The sequence below is a fragment of the Desmodus rotundus genome, chromosome 8 (assembly GCF_022682495.2).
Source record: "Desmodus rotundus isolate HL8 chromosome 8, HLdesRot8A.1, whole genome shotgun sequence".
Classification (NCBI taxonomy): Eukaryota; Metazoa; Chordata; class Mammalia; order Chiroptera; family Phyllostomidae; genus Desmodus; species Desmodus rotundus.
This window is the reverse complement of record NC_071394.1, coordinates 35009066-35034046: the sequence shown is the minus strand read 5'-3', so window position 1 is coordinate 35034046 and position 24981 is coordinate 35009066. Positions and strand designations below refer to the sequence as shown.

Genomic DNA, 24981 nt, shown 5'->3' with positions numbered 1-24981 from the left:
GTGAAAAGCATTCTACTATAGAAGACCTGAAGGCTATTCTGCCGCTGTCCTCTCCCTGAGCTGCTCATCCCAACTAATAGCATGGCTTTACCAGGTCATTTCACTTCAGCTACCTTGTCTGTAACGTGAATAATACTGTATTTTTCAGACTGTAAGATGCACCCCCATTTCCTCCCAAATTTGTGGGGGCAGGGAGAATGTGTCTTATCGTCTGAAAAATAGGGTACTTGGGTTTGCTTGAGTCAGATGAACTCAAAATCCCTTTCAGTGCTGAGATCTATGGTTCTTTTTATAATAAACATTTATTAAATGACACCATTAATACCCATGATACTCTCCTTCTAACATGAAAGCTGCTTTATTTAGCAGTAGAGATGCTTTTGTTTACTTAAAGCAGTATTTACATTTTTTAGCTTACGCTTTATTTATGGATTTATTGATTTGAGAGAGGAAGGGGGAGAGAAAGGGAGGGAGGGGGAGAGAGGAAAGAGACGGACAGACATCGGTTTGTCGTTCTACTTATTTATGCATTCATTGGTTGATTCTTGTATGTGCCCTGATGGGGGATTGAACCCACGACTTTGGCTTATCAGGACGATGCTCTACCCAATCGAACTACTGGACTAAGACCTAGCTCAAGCCTTTAATCCCTTCAGTTATAGTTATTAAAATTAAAGGTTAAAATTTTATCTTCTCACTTAGGACAGAACCTAATTATGTATTCTTTTTTAAAAAATTATTTTATTGTTGTTCAATTACAGTTGTATTTTCTCTCCCCTCTCCCGCCTTCCTCTTCTTAATATAACCCTGTGAATCAAGTACCCACATTTTAGTTTTGCTTCTTTTATTCTTCCATAGTCCATAGCAACCTGGTTATCTTAGAAACAGTGTTTTGTTTTTTTTTTAATGGATCATGAAATCAATTTAAGGGGTCACACTAAACTCTTTTAAAATATGAAATAGAATAGAAATGCTACGGTGCACAACAAGTACACTGTACTGTTTCATGAAAATTTTATTCCAGATTTTACACACTTACACACACACACACAGGATTATGGTGTAAAATCTAGTTTTCATCTTGGGTTGCAGTCAAAAATGTTAGCAAAATACAGTGTTGAGCCCAATAAACGCTCGTTAGTTTATGAAATGCTTGTACCTCGCATTTCTACTCTCTCTGATTTTGGCAGTTTTCCACATACAGGCATCCCCTGGCTTTTCCAAAGGTCATTTTGCACCACTTCGTTTTACGAAAGACTACATTAGTATTTGTTTTTATAACTGAAAGAAATCCAAAGAGGACTGTTCAAGAAGAGGCAACACGTGAAAAGCGTGTTCAGCATGTTTGGCAGTGAGGCGTTAGGGAAGAACAGGCAGCCCCACCAAGTCCCTCCCTAGGAACCACACCCCAGGTCTCAGCATCCGGCCACCACGGCTTTGAACTGTGTCTGTGAGCACCTGGGCTTTATCTTGAGTTACGTTGTACATCCGTTAGCAAGGCAAATTGCTTCTTTGCTTTACGGCATTTCTTCTTATGAAAGGTTTCACAGAAATACTCTACTTTTGTACAGTGGGGGAAACCTGTATGTACACAGCTTTGTGTCCTTTCAGTAGAGAGTTACTTCATCGAATCTTGTGAGAAAAAGTAGGTATTTTATAAGTGTAGTTTTGAAATGGAAAACACTCCTCTAGTAAGAAGGGTACAAAGATCAAGTGTTAGAAAACGTAAGACAGTCGAACAGTCCTGTAGACGGAACTATGGTTGGGGACTCTCAGGGAAAATTCCCAAGATGTAATACCAAGTGTACTGTGTCTCTTCCAACTGGAGAGAGAAGTCTCTCTCTGAATATTCTACCTTAAGATCCTCTCCAAATAATTTTCAAATTTCCGATGAAATACATCTCCTTACCAAAGGAGAGGGAAACCTCCCTCTTTTCTCATAATCATTTCAGAACAGCTAGTTGAAGTGTGATAAAAGTAATTTAATATGGTATATACATGCTTGACACATGACATGCTATATAAGATTTTGTTATGTAAATAAACTTTTCCTACCAGGAGCCAGATATAAGGTTTTGCTTGTTTGTTTAAAGATTAAGAACTTTTTTATACTCAAATGGAAAAATATATAATGAAAATGAGTCATTAGAAAAGCTTTGCCAACTGCTTATATATTCTTTTTATTTTTTCAATCCTCACACAAGAACATTTTTTTTCACTGCTTTTACAGAGGGGCAGGGGGTGGGGGCGTGGGAAAAACATCCAAGTGTGAGAGGAACACTAATTGGCTGCCTCCCACAAGGCCTCAGACTGGGGATCAAACCCACAACCCTTTGGTTGCAGGACGCTACTCCAACCAACTAAGCCACACTGGCCAGGGATGCTAACATATTCTTAATGCTAATGTTCATGTAGTTTATAGAAGAATGACATCATGGAAAACTGACTTAAAATTCTGATATTCTCATTTTCCAAGGAAAATCTAATATAGAATACTAAATCAAACCAGATTCTAAAATTATAAATAATTTCAAGTGACATTTTTGGTTGTTATTCCAACAACTTTTTATTAAAAAGGTCAACCATATACTTTAGTGAACTTCTATATTTTTCTATTATAAAAAGCTTTTCTTAAGTATACTGTACTAAAAAAACTTTAAACTGAGCATCACATAGATGCCCAAATATAAGGCAAAGATATCCCCCTCAAACCACAGATGGAGCCCTCTCATACGTAAGTATTTTCAAGGCTTTCACATTAATCTACAAAACCTCCGTCAGCATCATTTCTAATGCTTACAGAGGTCCAGTGGAGGAGTCAGTATGAAAACGATGCCCTTTGACAAACTGAGTTAGATGATTCAAAAGTGATAAATGCTCTAGTGATAAATGACATAATAACAAGGCTGCATATGAAAAGTGTGACTACAATTTTCATAAAGTATGAGTGGGGAAAACGGTATTATTTCTAATTTAATATACTTTATATGATATAGTTTTTGTATGTATATTAAATGAACTGAATAGCAGAAATAAAACATTTGGCTGTTTCATCCACATTTCCCCAAAACTTCATATATTCAAGTTGGCTAAGAAATTACATTTTGAATCTTCTCATGAGCAAAACGGGGGACTGTTTATATTGAAGCATATATATTACATGTCATTAAAATATTCTTCTTAAGAAAAACTGAGTTATTCGTGACTAACACACCTCTTGAACTGGTACAAACAGTGTCCCTTCTTTCTTCATTTCTATGCAGGTTCAAAACAATCACTATACTAGTGTCTTTCAGTAAAGAGTTCTTCCAAAAATAATTTTCAAAGTAAATTTTAAGAAACTGTTTAACACATATGCAGCTGTTACTTTCAAGTTATGTTAATTACTTGAAACAGTTACTTTTGACTGTAATATGTAGGTGTTAAAAATAGTTTCAGTTAAGTTCTAAGTTATGCAAATTATCCCATAAAAATTAGATTGCATTTCTGGAGAAATGCCATCTGGCAGGAACTGATAAGAAAAGAGCTTGGAGAACTAAAATGAACAATTATTCTGAAAGATTCCTCTCTCCTTACATGGCCAATGAACAAAATATAGACGTATGAATCAATAGTGAAACCCAAAGGTATATTATGGTCCATGGGTATAAAAGTACACGAGGCAGCTTTAAATATTTAAGCCATGGTACTAAGACATCAAAACACTATGATATTTGCAGCAGTGCTGTCCCAAGAACTTTTTGCAGTGATGGAAACATTTTCTATCTCTGCTATCCAAAATGGGAGTGTAGCCATATGCTGCTAAAGAAACTGGAGATAGGCCTAGTGTGATCTAGAAAGTCGATTTTGTTTTTATTCACTTTTAATTTATTTAAATGTGACTAGTGCCTACTGTTTTAGACAGTGCAGCTCTAGGACATCTACAGTTCACACTGGGTGCTGAATGAATATGGAAAAGCTACTGGAAATTTTGAGTCTAAGAATTTTATCTTAAGACAGTTCTACATCAGCCCTGGACAAGTGGCTTAGTTAGTTGGAGCGTTGTCCCATAAACCAAAAGGCTGCAGATTCAATTTCCGGTCTGGGCACATACTTAGGTTGTGGGTTCGATCTCCAGTAAGGGTATGCATGGGTGGCAACCGATAAATGTTTCTCTCCTCACCCCTCTCTGTCAAACCAATAAATATATCCTCAGGTGAGGATTAAAAAAAAAAAAAAAAGACAGACAGTTCTAGATCAAAGGTTTTATGTCATTATCCTAATTCTTACAATCAACTTAAAGTTAGAAAAAACATTCTACTTTCAAAAAGAAATCAACATAAAAAGAACTTTCAAGCTATAGTACGTGAACTTTAATTTGGTGCTGTTTTTCCATCGTAGCAGACAACATCAATGACGAAAGACACATATCATACAAACACGCAACAGTAGTAAGTCAAGAAACTACACTCACGAATTAACTATTTGCAGCAGCACATACAGAAGTGATTGTGGCATTTGAGAAGGCAGGGAGAAAGTGGTCATTGGAGGGGTTGTTAACACTTCTACTTGGGAAAGCTTCTTAAAATAAGGTAATTAAAAAATGTTCTAAATGTGGAAAAAATATAACTATATACACAGCAAACAGGGAGTTAAATGAATCCCCATGTACCGACAACCCAGCTTCAATAGCCATTAACTCATGAGCAAACTTGCTACATCCACATCCTCACTTATGTATAATTTCATACATGGGAATTTTAAGATAATCTCGTCTCCTTTAAGGAAATAAAAGTGCTTCATTAATTTATCATAGGGAAAAGGTACTCCAGGAGAAAAACCTGATGTGTTAGCATTATAAAATTAGAAAATATTAATGTGAATAAAAGCACAGGAGAGCAGAAGAAAATGGGACCAGAGGAGGTGGCACAGATGAGAGACCCTACAGCACAGGTCAGCTGCTCCAGTTTAGTTTAAAGCAACAGGGAGCTAGTACAGGTTTTACAGGAGAAAGAAAGAGTTAAGTAAAGTTGCTCTGTGAAATCATGGAAGTCTGACTTCAGAAGTTCTGAGGGTAAAGCTAGAAAAAAGAACACGGCAGTGCTCTAGGAGTTTATTTGTCCAAATAAAACAAACACCTTTCCCACATGCTAAAAAGGGAATTCTCCACCCATTTCAGGAAAAGCTTCACTGGTGAATATTTAACTATGGTTTACTTTTTTCAATACTGAATTTTTCTTCGGGAATTACACACAGAACCATTAGTTGTAGTAAATCTGATTAATACTTATACCAAGAATATGAAATTAACATTATATTTTAAAATTTAATTTTAAATTACTACTAATGTAACTTTAAAATGAACAATTAGCATGTCAAACATAAAAGACCCCAAGTGACTAAAACAGTGACTAAAGGTTTTTTCTGCCCAATAAATACCTAAGGATACCTATCTTTGTGGAAAGAGGGAAGTTGGGAGAAGAGGGGAAGAGCTGAGGTTAGTGGGAGGTTAGAGACACAAAAGGAAAAAATGAAACAATAATTTAAAAATCACAAAATCCCAGCTTACTTTTTTAGTTTTCTGGAAGTAGAGCTCAGGAAAAGCATGAAACCAGTAAGCCAACTGTAATACGTAGAAAAACTTCACCTGAAATCTGTGTAACACAACAAAGTAAAAAATACATTTCAAAGCCAGATTATTTAAAAAAAAAAAAAAGTTAAAAACAAACACTGAAAATGAGGATATACTAAGTAGTTACCTTTGTGCTGTCATTTCAGGTGCCCTTACAATAAATACTGTTTACCTTCCAACAACTCTCCCTCGGCCACTTCCCCCCTCTCCCTGGGAGAGTTCCACCATTTGTCAATCCGTCTGGATTGAACAGCAGAAGCAAAGACATCACCTGAAGAAACCTGTTAACATGCAAGCTAGCCGGGAAGAACCAGAGTCCCTTATCTATTAGTTCATTAATACTGACTTGTGTCTCGTGTTAGCTACTGAACACGTAAGGGCCACGACTGAGGGAATCGAACTGCAGATCCCTGAGGTTTCATCAAAAGGGAAGCGGGAAGGCTCGAGACTGACACAAAAGCAAAGGCGCACAGATGAAAAGTCACCTGAAACAGGACAATCCCAATTTCAAACACCCCGGCCTTTTCCTTAGTGAAACATGATAACTCGACCTGGTTGCAACACTGAGAGCTCAAATGAATGGATGCAAACCAGGATTAAAGAGAGGAATAAGGCAGAGATGGATTCCCTGGCATATACATCCTAACCACTCTGGAATCACTTGTCTCCTCCTTACACTGTACTCCCCCAGTCCTTCTGCCTTCTCTTTATTCTCCCTTCTCCTTCTCCTCCCGAAGTCTAAAACAGAAACCATGAAGCCAATCTAAAACACTTTCCAGGGGAGTGAGGGGGAGATACAGTCCCGTATAAATATGAAGTTTATAACCCATTTTGTAAAATTTTACTGAATTAATGTAACTTTAAAGAGTCAGAATGAGTCAGCAGAGTGGATATTAGTGCTGGACTTGAAGATACGAAGATACGCGTGCTCATGGTACTCCCTTTACGTCTTTTCTCTGATGCTCACACCACAGTGCATTTATTGAGTAAGGTGTAGGTGACAAGCACCTCCAGCCTGGCACGACGAAGGACATAAAATAAAAAGAGAGAGTTTCTGCTGCAGTTAAGGCACAGTGTTAGTGGGCATGGGCACAAGACAAGACATAAATGACACAATCATGGGCCAGTCAAGAGGATGTATGGATACCATGTAAAATATACACCACAATGACAAATGCAGGCAAGCAGAAGATAATACAGGCTAAGTACAGGAAAAATGTGGAATGGTTGTACTAGAGCTGGGCTTGGAGAATGAATACTTTAGTTGGATGCCTTTATAACCACTAAGCTTTTTACAGCGCTGTACAAAAACCCTGGGGGCTAGAAGATGAAAAGGAAATAGTCCCTGCCCTCAAGCTTAGAGTGTAAGAGACTGAAAAATGGAAGGAGTGAAGAGATGAAGGCAAAGAAAAGGAGCAAACCCGTGGAGAAAATGGAGCAGTGAAGAGGAGAAAGGAGGGAAAAGAAAGCACAGAGTCCTGAACTAGAGATTCCTGTTATAATCAGTATTCTCAAGCTAACAAACATGTTGAAAAGATCGTATTTCTGACAAAAGCACACAGGAATTTTTTTTTAATGGCAGCAGGTCTGCCAAAGACATACAATTGTATGAATCTGCCTAAAGTGCTAAAAGAGTAAGAATAAATTCTGCTTGAAAGTGACATGACCATGGTCCCTAACAAAGAAAAGCCTGCTAGAAAGGACTTACGTCATCAGGTTAGGGGGATAAGCCCTCCACAAGATAGTTGGGTCGGAGATGTAGTTTTCCTAAGAAAGAAGATATAAAAATCAGCCTGTTAGTATAATGCAAACTTCTTGGGAAATAAGACAGTATTTTCACTTCTTGCACATCAAATTCCAAAGAGCCCCTATGTCAAACTTTTCAGTTACTGTCATCTCAGCTGAAGGCTTACTTTAGTGAAGTGAAAACCAATGAGATGTACAAAATCAAATAAGACGTAATTCCTGGCCTTCTAAATTCTTTCAATCCAGTGGGGTAAAAAATACACGTAAGCAAGCAAGCATGAAACAACCAAAACCAGACATGGTACATAACAGAGCTGTATCAGCTGCGGGAGAGAGATTTTACCTCAGGTCATCAGAGAGGGTTTGAGGAAAGAGGGAGCACCAGCCAGGAGACAGAAGATCAAGGTGCTGCCAAGTTTTATAGGACTATGTCCACATACTCACCAAATCTTTTTCTTAGATAACCAGATCTAGTCAGTGAGAATTATTGTGTAAGAAAAAAAAAATCTCAGTGATCTATCTTTAATAAGGGTATTTTCCCAATGAAATGTAACTTTCATTTTTTTAAAAAAATATGTGTAAGGTAGACTTTAAGCTGAAATACACATTTAAGTATCATTAAAGCAGCAGAGTAAAGTGGAATGAGCACTGGATTGAAAGGCTGAGTTTTAGCCTGTCTCCAACATTAAGTGTTGTACCTTGGAAAATTTACTTTGCCTATTTTTTCATCTCTAACATGGTGATTAGAAAAATTACGTGTCCCGACAAACTTAAAAATACATGAACTCTGGAATACTACTACTAATACTAATACTAAGGTTGATACAGCCTTCCCCCATCATTAGTTAGAATGATACATTTAAAATTTAGAAAGCCTTACCTGCAAAGTTAATAAACATTTTAAGTTGCTTGAAAAATATCTGAACTCTTTTTAAAGGGGGAAATGACTAGAAATGTTACAATTCATGTAACCTAGCAGAGGTATCACTGACATCCTTTTGCTAATACAGATATCTGCAAATCACTATAAGATATAAAAATAACATTCAATTAACTAAAAATAAGTAAGGCTTTCTGAAACATTAAACATAGTTTAGAATTGCTGCTGTATAAAAACTAACTTAAAAGAGACCTATCAATGGAACTTGCTTTATACTAGTTCAATAGCGGAATTCCTCATCTTAGATCACAAAACAAAAGGGATTTTCTAAGGTTGAGGGTTGGCTTACATTAAAAAATAGGACATCATTTTCCATTCTGGGCATATAAAGTAAATACTTTAAGAGACAAAAGTTTAAACATACTTACAGACACTAGAATGAATGTGCCCCAAATACAAGAAAATAGGTAGAATGCACTAAGCTGACCAGATTCATTAAACTTGCTGTGCTTCGTTTTGGAGAAGTGCATTCGCCTGTTAATTTTCTAAAAATAAAAACAATCAATGATTAAGATTATAAAATATATTTAATATATGACAATCATAGTATGGAGAGCTAGTATTTTACAAAGTATAGATTTCTAAGATTGTATACTTACATCCAACACATACTCTTGAATTATGGCATGAATAATTATCGCCACTAGCATGTAGAAGAAAATTGTAGCCAAATCTTTGATACCATAGTAATAAAAAGACGCTGATTCAGTAGCTTGTTCTTCTGAAGGCCAAAAAGGACATACACAAAGATATACATGAGATTATAAAAACAGCACTAAGTACAACAGTTATGGAAACAAACGAAAGATGACTAACCTATAAATAAGTACTACAGAAACATTATGGTAATTTACTTTTGGACATCTTGAGTCATGGCAACAATGAAAATTGAGGAGACTATGTAAAAATCAAAAGCTTCTGAAATTACTTACAAAGATTTGACACATGTTAGTCACAGCCATTAAAAACCAAAAAACATGGGAGGGGTGGCCACACTCAGCAACTTAGGAAGACTGCAAAATGCACATTATCCCAGGCATAGGGATTAGCCCATTTGCCTGTATTTTTAAAGAATTTTGAAACTTTCTACCTCTACTTTCCAACTACACACTACATTATGATTCTGAAGGAGAAAGTGCTTTAACCTGTATTTGATTGCTTTGATCTATTGGGTTGTCCAAAAAGTTCATTTAGTTTTTTCCATACAACGGCTCTAGTAGTGCTTAGTTGTCTTTAACTTCATTTGAAACAATTTTGTTAGATGGTATTGTGACAGCTGTCATATCAGCGTGTAGTTAAAAAATTTATCAAAACTGGCGAACTTTTATGCAGCCATTTTAATACTTAAGATGGAAGATATGCAACATTTTTGGCGTATTATACTTTATTAAGAAAGGTAAAAATGCAACTGAAATGCAAAAAAAAATTTATGCAGTATATAGAGAAGGTGCTGTGATTGATCGAACATGTCAGAAGTAGTTCATGAAGTTTCTTGGTACTATTGACATTTTGGCCAAACAATCCTTTGCTGTGGTGTTTAGCAGCACCCCTGGCCTCTACCCACTAGAAGTCAACAGTGGGAGATAACCAACATACTCAAAATATCCAAATCAAAAAGTTATTGGCGAAAATGAAAAATGTCTTTTATTTTACAGAAAAAACTCAAAGGACATTTTGGCCAAACCAATACACACAATGGAGGTAGAGGTAACTGCTACTATACCTGGGAATTGGTAAAAGTGCCCCATTCTTCTCTGGCATATTCAGATTTCAAAACAACTCTGTGGCTTTCAGTTATCTGATATTTAACTCAATCAAATATTTACAACACTATATAATGGGACAAAAATCCAACTCAATATTACAGAAGTTTACTACCTGAGTGAACTGAATACCCCATTCCATACCCATGCCAGTTTATTATATTACTGTATCCAACTACAATCAACTTCTAGTAACAACTTGTTTTTCACAAAGCATAATTTAGAATACTTTTTGAGATACAACCTAAAAGTGTAGTTTTGGTGCAAATAACATCTAGAATTTACTGACATCCTCTCTAATTAAAATAATGTTATAGGTAGAGCACAACAAAAAACTGAAAATAAAATATAGGCTTAAAAGGATTGTTATTATAGATCCAAAACATAAGTTATTAGTTGGAAAAACTGAATCTAAACATTGTGCCTTCGGAAACCTTGACTGAACATTGATACTTCACAAATGTAAAATACCTATGCTTAGAATTTTCTTATGAAAAGATCACAGGGAACAGAAGGCAAAAAAAGTTCTTTGATGAAATTTTAAGCCTGTTTACAAAAATATAAAACAAACATTAAACACATATAAAACTGATTTCCATATAATATGTAGGGTGAAGCCAACCAAAAATATTAGATCTTACATTACAAAATCACCAAAATAATGTTCAGTCTACTCATGAATGAGATTTGTGAAAGTTAATGAAGAACCTAGTGTTTTCACAGACATTTCTGTTGGTCCAAGTGAACTCCTCCACTTAAGCAGAAAATTCTAAAAGAAAACCACCTACCTGTTGCAGGGAGGGTAACATTGTACTGGAGAGTAACGAAAATGATAGCAGCTTTTGCTGTTACCTAGAAAGAAAAAAAAAAGATCAATTAGGACCTCCCAGATGGTAGATCAGGGGAAAATCTTGTAACTTCTGTCCCCAAATCTGAGAACCAAGGGCACCCAGACATGCACAAGTGGAATTCCTGATCACCAAGGAACTGAGGGTGGGAATTCACGGAATTCGCCTGAGCATTCTCCAATTTAGATGAGATTGTACAGTTTACTCCTATCTTCAAGATTTCAAAAGAAACATCCTCTGCAGTTCCATTAAACAGTGATTTGACAGGTAGTTTCCCTAATCTAGACTTGTACAATGAACACACAGTTCCTACCAAAAAAAAAAAATTTAATGTAAATTAATAGAAGAAATGGAAGCACAGTTGCCATGACGAAAATGGATCAAAGGCAGGGTCTGAAAAAAAAAACTGTATATCCTTTCAGCCTTTTAAAAATGAATGTATGAATATTTTATAAAACTTGGATTAACTTTATGTATACAATTTTATATCTTGTTTTTTTCCACCTAACATTGTATCATACTTTTCAATGTAAGTAAATATTGCTTCAAAACATGATAGTACATAGTATTTGTTGCACTGTATTTAATAAAGTTAATATATTAAAAAAACAAAACAAAGGTAGGCTCTGTTGGGTGTGTTACTCTCCCACACACCTGGCATAGCTAAGTAGTCAATAAATATTTAACTGGGCTGACTACTGGTAAAACTAAAGTGGTCAGAACAGAAAACTGGAATGCTTACTTAATAATTATAGGTACAAGCACTGTGCTAGACAAGAAAATATAATAAAGAAAGATGAATGATATAAACCCTGATGACTAGGAGTGTACTTGGGCCAGGAAGACAAATTATAATACTGTAGAATCAGTGCCAATGGGTATTCAAGATAAACACACATTTTTGGTTTTTGGTTTTTTCCTGGGTGGGGAATGAGGCATGTTCTGGAAAGGCTTCTCAGAGGACGTGGTGAGGGTAAGGGAGCTGTCTCATTGGAACAGAAAAGTTGACTAGGGGGATGAAGAGGGCAACATAGGTGGCAAAGATCGAAAGCGCAGAAGTCAAGTAGCAATAAACCAAGGCCTGGCATGGGCACACATCAGAATGGTAGAAGTCTAGAAAAGCTACCAAGTGCTAGAAAGGGCCTTGTTTGTGAGCTAAGTAGTGCGGATTTTATTTTAGCATGACCGGAAAATTCTGAGGAGAGGGAAGTTCATATGTGCTCTTTGGGAAGGTGGCTGGCTGTGGCTTATGAAGTGGTCTCTCAAGTCCCCCCAGGTCTATACTCTACACTGCACCCAGAATCATCTTTTGATTGTGTTAACACCGCTCCCCTGCTCTCCCTCCACCGAACATCCTTCACTGACTTCCAGTTCTTTCTAGGATAAACAAAATCTCCAATGTGGCCGGTACAACAAACAGTACATGGTCTGACCCCTCCCCTGGGCCTCTAGCCTCATCTCCGACCATCTCCTGCTCCCTTGCTCCTGGCATTCCTCCGACCACATGGTCTGCTGTGCGTGTGCAAAGCTCCCTGAAACGCTAACTGTTGGGAAACCTTCCCCTTCCGCCCCAGTTCAATCATACCTTTTCAAGGAAGCCTGCCCTGTTTCTTAGAGCAGGTCATGCGCTTTGTGAGATTATCTAAGAGTACTGCCTGCCTTTCAAAACACATACTCTAGGCGTGATTATTTTACTAATTTCTGTCTCGCTCATTAGAGAGTAAGCCCCATAAACCCCATGCCTGTTTCTGCGCATCACCACATGCTTAGACAGCAGCATGAGGGCTGGTACATACTTAGGCGATGGATCAACATTACTGAATAAATATTAGAGAAAATATAAACTGGATTGAGTATGCAAGTACAAAATTTTTACAGGAAAGAGCTTGAAAGCTAATAAAGCCTGAACGAATTAAGGCAGTAGTAGTGGGATAGGGGTGGGACTTTTGAGGCAGAATAAGGCTTGGTAAGCAAGAGTCAATGATTATGTATCAATGCTTATATAAAGTGAAGAATAATGTTATTAATAAAAATGTGGAATACGGAAGGAATAGCAGGTTTGAGGGAAAAGAGAAGAAACCAAGTTCTAGATAAACTTAGATTTCTGTAGGCAGCTAGCTAAAGCCTAAGCTCGGCAGGGAGACCTAGCTTAAAGATTTGGGTGTCTCTGTTTACAGGCAGTGTTTACTTGAAGCTGTGGAAGTACATAAATCATCTATGGACAGGGTATAGTATTCATAGACAAGTAGGACGTAAAATTGTGGAGCGGGCAGAGAAAAAGCTGGTGGCAAAGTAGAAATGATCAGAGAGGCAGAAAGAGAATGAAGAGAGCCTGATGCCCCAAAAGCCAAGGGAGAAACATTTCAAAAGGTGTGGTTAATAAAGACACGTGCCAGGAAAAGACTGCAATGGACTGGACAATTTAAGATGTCATCAGTGGTCACGGCTTGAGTAATTCCAACAAAGTAGTGAGGGCGAAAGCCACATCATAGCAAACTGAAGAATAGAGAGGAACAAAGTGGTGCCTAGTGACAGATGCCAGGTCAAGACTTATGACGTTGTGTGGGGGCAACTTTTAACAATTCATGAATGGGCAGACACAGTAGAGGCAGATGGCAGGTTGGAAAGATGGATGGATATTTGCAGGGTGAATGGGGAGAAAGACCAAATGGGAAAGGAAGCTGACTGATGGCCTGGAGAGAGCATAGATAAGTCAAGTCAGCAGGGAAAGCAAAGCAATGAGGGGGCTAATGTACTAGAGAAAAGGAAAGGGGGCCAAGGGACCATAGAAGCTTGGAAGAGCTGGAGAGCGGGCATATGAGCAGTAGAATGAGAGGCGAACAGCAGGTAACTTCCAGGTGAGCCTCTGCTATACTAGATTTCAGGATCTGGAAACAAATCATGTCTGTGTGATAAAGCCCGGGGTGTGACACGAAAGTGAGCTGCTTATACTATGGTAGATATATAAAGGTCACGTGAATGGCCAGTAATGCTTCTTGTTACAATTTGAATTATGGATGCATTGGGGTCGAATGATAGCATTAATTTCCTGGGTAACACTGTTTTCATACAATTATTTTTAATAAAGATGATTGAATAAATTCCATTTTTTAATCTTTATTTAGACTTCATATATATAAACATCAACACATAAACACATCCCTGTTTCTAGTTTAGTATATGAGGTCCCCACTACATAAAGACAACTTCTAAAGAATCCCTCACAGCCCTGACTGGTGAGGCTCAGTTGGCTGGACATCATCCCGCAAAGTGAAAAGCTGCTGGTTCAATTTCCGGTCAGGGCACATGCCTGGGCTGTAGGCTCCGTCCCTGGTCAGGGTGCATCTGGATTTATGTTTCTGTCACAGCAAGATTTCTCTCTTTCTTCTTCCCTTCCCCCTCTAAAAATAAATAAGTAAAATCTTAAAAAACAAAAAAAAAGTCCCTTACAAATGACAAGTGCAATTCTTCAAAGAAAAATTTAGTATCAAATTCCAAAAGCGAATAAAAAAACAGATTATACTTTTATGCTAGGCTTCCAAATAAAATTTAAAGTCTGGCCTCCAGCTAGTTTAGCATGTGACATTAAGGAGAATAAAAAGAGAAAAAAAAAATACAAATTACATATCCCCAAGATGTTTATAGAAAAATTAAACCAGTTATCACATTCCTAGGCCCCCTGAGCCACACAATGCAGCCAGCAATGGCTTAGTTAAACTAATTTTACAACAGTAAGACAAACTAGTTTGGAATAAAATATACTACAGCTATATGTAATACACTAAAAAGTAGAAATTAGTGTGTTTATGACAGTTCTGGACATTTAAAGCACTTTTCTCCATTTACAAGAAAAAATGACTTATCAGATATATTTTGAATAGGTTACCAGGAACTCTAATGAACTGTTTAATTCTATGTTGTATGCGACATCAGGAATATCTTATTTTTTAATTAAGTAGTCACCAATGAGGCCAGTTTTTTTTGTTTGTTATACAGACTTAACTATTTTGTACTTGTTAAAGGTTGGCGTGTGATCGCAACATTGACCGAGTGCCTAAAAGATAAAAGCACAATTTCTGAATATCAAATTCCACTTCCCTGCCGGTTTCTATAAAATTAAGTTGTTTTTCTTTGTTAAGAAATAAAATGTTGGCATTAAGACAAGTCATGCTTAAAAATAAACAAACGTCCAAAACTATTACAAGGTGGTGGTAACTGTAAATGTTTCCCAAACCTGCATGGCCCACACAACCGAGATTCCTGAGTACCTGGAAAGTAACTTCCCCTTCCAGAAAAAAACAGTCATTCCTCTTGGAAACCTGTAACTCCTCTTTTCTAGTCTCAGTTTGGGAAAGCTTCCCAAGTATCCTTACATTTTTCAACTTTCCTAACTCAAATATGAAGCCATTAATTATAAGCCGTGATTTGCACTGTGTGGACAGATGCTGACTATACTAAAAACATGATTTCAAAATTCATAAGCAATTTTTGATAACATGAAGTTTCCTGGAAATTGAACTCGTCCATTTCCCCCAAACAGACTACTACTTTGTCAATCTTTTCAGTATATTCAGGGTGGGGCTGGAGATACTACCAGTTGGGGAACAAGAATTTAAACAATCGGTGTGCCTCCGCGTGCCCACCCGCGCCATCCCTTGCTGCCCCACGGGCACCGCCCTTCCAGGGGGCAGCACACGCCGGGCTCCGTTTGTTTCTCGTTCACCCCAACCTGCGTGCTACCGGGACCCCCAACTCGCACCCCAGGCCCGCGCGTTCTCCGGGCCCCCCAGGCCTGGCCTCCACTTGGCCCCAGACCTCGCCAGAGGGACGCGACCGGGGACCAGGCCGGCCATCTCCCCCAAACCCGCCCACCCGCCCGCAGCCAGCTCGGCAGAGCAGGAGCCGCCCCCGCGCCTCCGGCCCCTCGCCGGCTGCCACGTAACCCTTCGCGGGAAACCAGGAACTGCGCGGCCGGAGCTGGGGGGGGGGGCGGCGACCGGAGGGGAGGGCAGCGCGTCCTAAGAGGGGGGCGACGCGGCTGCCCCGGGCCCGAACCTCAGGGGGCCGGCACCTCCCTACCGCCCAAGCCAGCGCGGTCCCTGGCCGACGGTGGCCCGGGAAGGGGGCGCCCGGGCGACTGGGGCGCGGAGCGGGCTCACCTCGAACATGAGCCCCAGCAAGAAGACCATCGCCACACAGGAGACGATGTCCGCGTGATTCTGCACGATGAATTCATGGCTCAGGATCGGGGGGCTCTTGGTGCTCTTCCTGCGAATCGCCATGGTGAAGCCGCCGCCCGCGCCTGCAGGTGCTCTGCCCCAGATCGTCTCTTCTCGGCAGCTCACCGACCAGCCGCCGCCGCCGCCTCCCCGAGGCTGCTCCTCACAGCCCAGCCGCTGCTGCTCGCTGGGGCTTCACTTCCCATCCCACAGCCAGTACGCAGTCGCCGGGGCCGCCCGGAAAAAAAAAAAAAAAAAAAAAAGCGACCCACCGCGGGCACGAGCATGCGCAGCAGGGAGACGGCGCTGGCCTGGGCTGCTGCCGCCCCTACGAGCCCACAGCGCCGCCTGGGGGCCGGAGGCCGGAGGCCCAGGCCTGGGGAGGGTAAGGAGCCTGAGTGCTGTGCGTCCTGCTCTGCGCCAAGCAGAGGGTTGAGGCGCGAGCTTCCTGCGCGAGTTTAACAGGCTGAGTCCGGGCGGTTGGCGGCCACGTGCTGAGCGTCTAGGGTCACAAGCATGCTTACCTGCCCTGCAGAACATCCTGGGCTTAGGTGTCAGTGCCTGCTTCTGTGTTGATTGTCATTTTTCAATAGTTTACTTTTTAATCCATTACTATTTACCCCCCTTACACCATCTTCCACCTCCACCCACACCCTACGATCCTCATTGTCACTTTCTTGAAAGCCACAGGCACCATCAAGATAAAGGGATAATGGGAAAGTAGGGGAAGGGTTGTCAAGAAACATATATAAGGGACTCATGGACAAAGCCAAAGGGGGGTAGGATTGACGGTGGGAGGTGGGGGTCGGTGGGGTGAGGAAGAGTGGTGGGGGGAAAATGGAGACAACTGTACTTGAACAACGATAAAAAAATAATACAAAAGATAATATGAACATACGACTAGAACCTAGATACATAAGGGTACTGGACTTCTGTGTTAGCATCTGCCTTACAAATTAATTTGAGTATTAACACATGTATTTTAAACATTCCTGGGGACTTTTTCCTATTCTTGGTAGGCTTGAACTAGCTTTTTTTTTTTTTTAATAACAATTCATATGCGGTCTCACCTACCCAACCCCATCATCCACTAGGCCTCCAACTGAAGATGACCAGGTCAGTTTGGGTTTACTTGCTTCATAATTATTATTAACACTTCTTAGTAATTTAGAGAGTTGATAAAAAAGGTTTGTGGCCCTGGCTGGTGTCGCTCAGTGGGTTGAGTGCCTGCCTGCCAACCAAAAGGTCGGTGGTTCCATTCCCAGGCATGGCACCTGCCTGGGTTGTAGACCAGGTGCCCAGTTGGGGGCATGCAAGAGGCAACTAACTGGTTAATGTACTTGGACATCGATGTTTCTCTTCCTTTCTTTCTCCCTCCCTTCCCCTCTCTCTAACAATGAAAAAAAAAAACTTAAACAAAAAGGCTTGTGAATTAGACATGCCCTCCTCCTTCATCTTTCTATTCTAACCATTTGTATTCTTTCTCCTGATGAATTGTACCTCCATTTACCTACTAGCCAAATCTAGAAACCAAAGTCATCCGGGACTGATCCCTTTCAGCACCTTTCCACATCCAAATTTTTATGAAACCCAGACAATTGTTTCCTCTACCCTCTCCCCACCCCCAACCCCGCGGCAATGCCGCAAGAGGGGCTTACCTCTTACCTACAATATTACAACTCTGCTGAATCACTCAGTGGTGTAAGAATGTGGGTTTTTGAATGAGAATTCTGCCACTTATTACCCGTATGATCACAGACAAGTTACTTAAACTCTATGAGACTCATTGTCCTCATTCATTTATGTATTATTTATTAAAAATATTAGGTATCTATGCACTGGAGATACAGAACTGAATGATAAATACAAATTAACCTATTCTTATGGGCTTTTATTCTAGAGGTGAGGAGAGAATCTTTAAACAAGATTTACAAAGTAAACCATTAAACTGAGATGAGGGTCCCAGAGAAAAATAAAGCAAGGGGGATAGGGACAGTATTGGGAAGTTGCATTTGCCTGAAGACTTGAAGGAGATAATATCATCTATAAAAATATCGTTGTAGTACCTGTTTTAAAAATTAAATGAAATGATTCAAGGAAAGTGCTTAGTAGAGTGTTAGGGCTCTGTAAATATTAGCTATTATTGTTTTCTTCTTTTCTGGTCAAATGATTACTAATTTCACTCACCTCCAAATTGCCTTCCAATTTTTACATTAGAATGATGCTTCAAATAGGCTCAAAACTTTCTGGTGATTTCCCTATTTCTTCAAGAAAAGCTAATATGACTAGCTCAAATCCTGCCTGGATAGGCCCCAACCTCCCAGTCTCCTAGTACCAGCATCACTGACTTCTTACACCGCACACCCTACAGCAACGCTCTCTTCCTAGACTTTGTGTTGCCTGCTGCTTCTGTCTGGAATGTTTTCTCCTCTCCCCCCAGGGCACTCCTGCTGTTCCTTTAAGCCTCATTCATTTGTGACCTCTTTGAAACCTTCACCGACTACTGTGACTATCTCTTATGATTCAATTGTATATTTTAATAGCTTTATTGAGATATAACTTATATCACATTGTTCCCCTATATCAGTTGTGTAATTTGATGGTTTTTAATATATTACAAAGTTGTGCAGCAATCACCATCATCTAACTTGAGAACATTTTTATTATTCCCAAAAGAAAGACTTAGTTTTTGTTCTTGAAACTTACATGCCTGGAATGGAAGACAGACAGTAAACAAGTAATTACCAATGTGATGGGTATTTTCAAGACTTGCTTGGTAAAGGGTGCAATGGGAGTGTTCTAGGTCACTTGGAAATTAATTGTCCCATTAAAGTTGAGTTTTTAATCTGAAATGGATTCTTTCATACCTTAAAATTTAATTATTTTTTGACTCTTTTGTGAGATAATGCCCCTACTGGTCTTTCAGTCACATACACCTACCATACTCTGGTCAGCCATGGGACCCGAGATGACCATTTGTATTTGGCAAGACAGAGGATATATGGTTGTAGAATTGGGCTTTGCAGGAAACAGATGACAAGACAGACTTAGAATGGTAAGAGATTTATTGGCAATAATCTGTGTGAATTATGGAGGGGAGAGGAGTCCATAGGGAAAGCCTTCAGACTACAGTACAGGTCTGACACTTGTGAAAGGAAGGAAGGAGGACTGGGCAGGAAGAGCCTCAGACTGGGGAGCAGTCTGAGAAGGTTCCAGCCAGCCCAGGGGGGAGCTCCAGCACACTAGGCAGAAAACGCGGGTCCTTGTACTAGTAATGTACTCAGTCAGGAACCACGTGCTTGCCATCTTCCAGAGAAGGTCGAAGCTTGTCAGGAGGCCCTGTCCCTACAGCTGTCTCTTGGTCTCTGGTAACCACTCCTTACTCTCACCGCTTGAGGCATGCCACTGTTAATAGCCTCAAGTACTACACTATCTCTTGTGGTTTGCTTACACCCTGCCCATACCTTTGAAGAGTCCTTTTATGGAAATTTCCCCAAATTACCCAATTTGAATGTGCCACTTGCTCCTGCTAGGACCCTGACTTGTTACTAAGGTCATTAGTGACCTTGAAGAGTTTTTTTCTTTGGAATGGTAGAAATCAATGGCTGATTGGAGTGGGTTCAAGAGAGATTGGGAGGTGGTGAGATGGAGGCTTGAATATAAGCAACTCATATGGGGTTGTTTTCCTATAAGACGAGGCAGAGATAGGCAAATAGCTGGAGAGGGGTCTAAGGAAGGTTTTTGTCTTTTTTGGATGTAATCTATTATGACATGTTTGCATGCAGAGGAAATGAATGATTAGAGAGAGCAATTTCTTCTCCAGGAGATACTTGCAGAAGCCAAGTCCTTAGGTAGGGAAGATGGCATCTAGTGCACAGTGGAGCAACCATGGTAACAAGGATAGGGTTTTACTACTAGGTCAGACTGGCAGAAGATACTCAGAGGTGGATCTGGCAGTTGAAGGAGCGCTGGCTAGTAATGGTTATGAACATCTGGGACCCACCCAGGCCAGTCTTGTGTTCTGCTAGGGGTAGGACCAGGAACTGACCTCTAGAAGCTTAAGGAGCCCAAGATGGGGTTCCTTCCCTTTTTTAACCTATAACTTACTTCACTTTATTTAATCCCTATTTAGCACATCAAGGACCTGAGCTAATGCTTCTCTGATAGAAGAGAGATCAGTTTCAGAAAGTGGTGAATGCAAAATGAAGAAATGGAAACAGGAAGTGTAAATGCTTTCAAGAATTTGAGCTTTGAAGGGGAGGAGAGAGCAGGTTATGTCAAGAGGAATAAGGGATTAAGGTAGGCTTTATGTCTGCTGATGAATGATCTGACAGTTGAGTGTGTTTAGGTAGGAGGGAAGAGAGGGAGAAGTTGGAGACACTGGGGGATGAGGAGAGGTGGGAAAAGTGATGGACTCCAAGGTTTGGGATCCCCTAGAACATAGGCAGGGGATTAACTTCAGTAGGAGGGGACACCTCTTTTCACACTGGAATGAAGGAGGGAGGAGAAAGAATCATTAGGGACAAGGCAATCAGGAAACTGAGAGTAGAGAATCTTCTACACAGTGATGAGATCAGGAAAGACTGTGAGCCGGATTTCTGCTTTGAGTGAGTGAGGGGGAGTGACAACAGAGAGGGTGGAGGGAAAGAAGCCATGGGAACAGGGGTTTCAAGGGTAGCATGACATTGTAATGGTTTGCAGCAGCAGGACACTGTCAGCCCCATGTAAGTGGGCTGAAGGGAATTGGAGGTTTGAGGGGAGGCTAGGGTATAGGTAGAGCAAATGGTCATGGAAGTGTTTGGTGCAGTGGTGGACAATGTAGGGTGGTTTATTTACAATGGAATGAATTATTTGAGTTATATCTCCTAGATGCAAGTGGCTAAAAGTTAACAGATTCGGAAGAAAAGCTCCAGGAACTGGGCGCACCGTGGATTATAGGAATGAGAATCAGGCACTTGACCTCATCAGGACTCTGGTTTTTTTTCCTGCTTTTACTTTTATTAAAATTTATTTGATGCTGAATTTACCCCTGGGCCATAAGTTTCTGTTTCTTCTGAGATATCTTTTTCTTCTGTGCAACCTCCTCTTCTGGTTTAGGAAGAATCTGCTCCTTTTCAGTAGGATCATCTCTCTCATTGTGGCAGGGAGAGCTCGCATGTGAGTTAATCTGTACATGAGCTCTGTGGATTCTGTGCCAAGCTTTGTTCACCTGAGTGTGCTCAATGACAGAGAACTTACATCTAAACCCTTAAGTTCACCCTCACTCTGAAGTTTTAAGCATGTGCAGCAAAAATTCAGCACTCTTTTTGGGCCACTGACTCTGTGTCCAGCTCCACTGTTTGGATAGGGAATATCTCCCAACTCCATCATTGTAATGACTGAATGGCACACATCGCTTCTATAAAGTGACATCCTTCAGGTACTTAGTGGTTTCAAATACTTGATGGTCTGAGCAGTTTCATGAGTGTTCTTAAAGTGAACGCAAAGATTTAAACCTTTTGATTTGCATGTTTGTGGGGTTTTCTGGGTCAGTGAACAGTAAATCATTTTCAGAAGTCACCTCAGGCCACTTATAGGAAGAGGAAGACTCTATTTCTTCATCTCTTTCTGTTTTTTTCTTTCCTTGTTTCAGTTTGGCTTCATTTTCCCTATTGTAAATGAACCTTATTTACGCGGCAGAGAATATGGTCCCTTTAAGTTTTATTGGAACAATCACAAGGAAAGACTTAGACCAGGCTGGCTTGGTTGCTTGATCATTTCTGAGTTGATTTTGTGGCCCACCTTAGTCACATGCTTTTCCTTATGGACAGGGTGAATCTATTACCAGAAGGTGTGGAAGAAGGGATATTTGGCAAATAAAAACATGAACTGGCTGGTGGAAAGGTTCTGGAGGTAGAGGAATAGCAAGAGCTGGTTGGATCAGGGGAGAAAAAAAACCAATAGCAGCATGAACACAAATGAATGAGAATAATAGATGGGTGGAGTGACTTGTATTTGAGGCAATGGCCAAGGACTATGATGTATGGTAGGATGGATACCTGAAATCTCAACACACACAGATGGGGGAGGGGCCTTAGTTTGAATTTGTTGTGTTTTCAAGAGGGTCCTAAAATAGTGGTTGGTCAGTGGTTCCTGGGTTGTTGGCACATGCTAGACAGAGCAGCGTATTTGTGGATATTTCAAAAGGCAACTGGGTACTTATATCTGCCAGGAAGGCCACCCAGTACATCACTTTCACCTGAAGGGAACGAGTCATTCTCTTTTTGCATCATTCTTTGCAAAATGCTTTCGTAAACCGCTTCTATATTTAGAAGGTCTCATGCCTTAGGGAATTTGTGACTGGTTGAACTGAGCTGATATCTTGTAGCTATCAAAAAAATGGTGTATGGCTCAGTGCCTAGTAGAACCAAGGTGTTGGGGTGGTGGCCAGGGATTCTTTGGAGCTATTTTCTTGATTGCATCAGCTGAAGACAAAGCTTACAGCACAAATGAAAACAACTGAAATGTAGACAATTCTTTGCAGTCCTCTAAACACTGTTGATATATATTATTAATTTTATCCTCATAATAACCTGGAACATAATGTTATCCTTATTTCAAATAAGGAAACAAAGGCTCTGTAAAATAACTTGTTAAGGAATTTACAATTATTACATTTTAACTCCTAAGGTGAAGTATATGAATTTTATCTTATAAAGTTATGGTAAGATTTTACCAAAGAATAAATATGTTATTTTGTGGAGTTTAATGGTATTAAGTCAAAGTGAAATAGTCACAGGGAAATATGTAAATGTACTCTGTAAACGACAATGACAAAATAATAGCAACTAGTATTCACTTGGTGCCAAGGATCATACTAAACACTATGAACATTTAATATTCATTGTGTTACTGGACAGGGACCTGGCCCTGAGTGGGTCTGCCCAGGGCCAGTTGGTAGTGTGTGGTTCTTGACTTCGTGTAGGAAAGACTTCACAATGAGTCCAGGTGACTATGAGGATACATTTATAAAAGTTGGCGACAGTGAAACAAGGAAGGGCTTACCATAGAAGTAGTAGCAGGAGAGCCTGAGTTGGGCTGCCTGAGCTCACTGGGAAGTCAGAGAAAAGGGGGCCTTGGGGACAGTTTCAGGGATTAGCCTGTGTGTTGTGACAGGTCAGGCCAGAGAGGTTCATGGGATTTGGGCCGACGGAAGAATATTCATGGAGCCATGGGGATGCTTGACATGCCTTTATTCCAGGGTGGGTGATCCACGCATGCTGCAAGCTGTGTGTCCCTGTGTGTGTCCCTATGTGTCTCTGTATGTCACACTGCAAGTTACCTGGCCCCTTTCTCTCAGCAGGAAGTCCCTAACCCCCTAATACACTAAATACAGACAAAGCTGGCAAGGAGCCAACAGATTATACAACAGCACTTTATTCTATTCATGGGAGCCTACTCAAGGCTATGGGAACCATTTATTGGACCCAATCTCAAGGCTACGAGAACACTACTTATCAGGCCCATTCTCAAGGTTATGGGAAACTGCTTTCCTTAGTTGCCCAGGCATCTGGTTGAGGAAAGCAGACTGCCTCTGTTTACCCCAGCCTGGGACAAGTTGCCAGTTGCCCATTGTCTTACAGTCTAGGAGATTGGTGCCTGTGAGGAAAGAAGTGGGGTGGGGTGCGGGGGGAAGGGAATGGCTCAGGCTGCTTTCCAGAGGGATAGCTAAGGTTGGGTTCTTTTTGTTGAGGCTTTTATCTCTTTCTTGCGGCGAGAATCTTAGGGGAGACCTCAGGGGAGGGTTCATCAGTTCTCCAGGTGTGACCTTTCAGGGTCATGGTCTCCACTGATTGGTCAGCAGCAGGGCAGGGGGTCTTTAGTCATTGTAGGGGATCCTGGCATCACCCACCTGGTTTTGCTGCTTCTCTGGGCCTGGAGCTGAAACACAACTGAGGCCTAGATGTATGTTATCTCCTAGATGTTGTCTCCAAGGAGAAAAGGCTAGGGGAAGGGTTATCCTCTGGGTTGGCTCCTTGTTTTCCCAGTTTTGCCCCCTGCCAGACACTCAGGGCCTTCTGCCCTGGTGACCATCTGCACCTGGCTGTAAGTTGCTTGGCCATTATGTTCAGCTATCTGTTTCCTTATTCCACTTGCCAAGAAATTTTCTTAGCTTCTTACTATCCTATCTCGATAACAACTCATTGAATTATTTATTGTCATTTCTTTTCTACAGATGAGGAATACTACTACTAAACTGTTACTACCACCACCACCATGACGAATGGAAACAGGAATAGGCCATGTACATGGAAATCAATTATTAGTTTAATTTGGGAAATGAAGGCTAGGCCAGGGAACGAGAGAGAAAGGGATTAAGTCCTTGAAACTAAGACAAATGATGGCCTTTGTCCCTGTGAAGCAAGCCACTCCGCACTTCCTTGGCAATTCATCACTCCTTTTGAGCACCAGCATTTTCTTGGTCTTGAATCTACATCCTCAAATTATAGCATAAATATTGCTGTGCTGAGTGGAGGGGGGATTGAAAGAAATAGGAGTGACCAAGGGCTAATACAGCTTGGGATATGGGAGAATGGGGATGCTATGTACCCAAATGGTGAGTTGGGAAGGGTGGTAACTAGGAATATAAAATTGTGGAATAAGCAGAAGAGCTTGGTTTTAGATATATTGAGTTTCTTCACATTCACGTCTGGACTTTGGGAGATAGCCAAATGAAAAGTTCCTGCAGAGAGCAAAAGATACAGGCCTGGGTTATGGTGAATGAGTCAAGCTCAAGCACATATCTAGACATTACTCAGCATGGTGGTAATGGTTAACACCACTAACATGGATTAGATCTCTGAGGTGGCACATA

General features: G+C 40.5%; 2 protein-coding genes and 1 long non-coding RNA gene across 3 annotated transcripts in view; 1 reads left to right on the top strand and 2 right to left on the bottom strand.

Annotated features, from left to right (window-relative positions):
* The window catches only part of TRAM1 (translocation associated membrane protein 1), a 25470-nt gene extending 9056 nt beyond the window's left edge, over window positions 1-16414 (bottom strand). The window contains exons 1-6 of the mRNA XM_024572124.3: window positions 16068-16414; window positions 10849-10912; window positions 8897-9018; window positions 8666-8782; window positions 7320-7378; window positions 5549-5633 (exon numbers count right to left, since the gene is read on the bottom strand). Of these exons, the coding sequence (XP_024427892.1) occupies window positions 5549-5633; window positions 7320-7378; window positions 8666-8782; window positions 8897-9018; window positions 10849-10912; window positions 16068-16190 (570 nt within the window). The 5' untranslated portion in view covers window positions 16191-16414. The remainder of the gene's footprint in view (window positions 1-5548; window positions 5634-7319; window positions 7379-8665; window positions 8783-8896; window positions 9019-10848; window positions 10913-16067) is intronic.
* The window catches only part of LOC139441119 (uncharacterized), a 24359-nt gene continuing 15785 nt past the window's right edge, over window positions 16408-24981 (top strand). Inside the window, exon 1 of the long non-coding RNA XR_011651533.1 lies at window positions 16408-16512. This is a non-coding gene — a long non-coding RNA (uncharacterized lncRNA). The remainder of the gene's footprint in view (window positions 16513-24981) is intronic.
* LACTB2 (lactamase beta 2) overlaps window positions 24418-24981 on the bottom strand; it is a 30497-nt gene continuing 29933 nt past the window's right edge. The window contains exon 8 of the transcript XR_006652881.3: window positions 24418-24849. The gene's annotated coding sequence lies outside the window, so the exon portion shown is untranslated. The remainder of the gene's footprint in view (window positions 24850-24981) is intronic.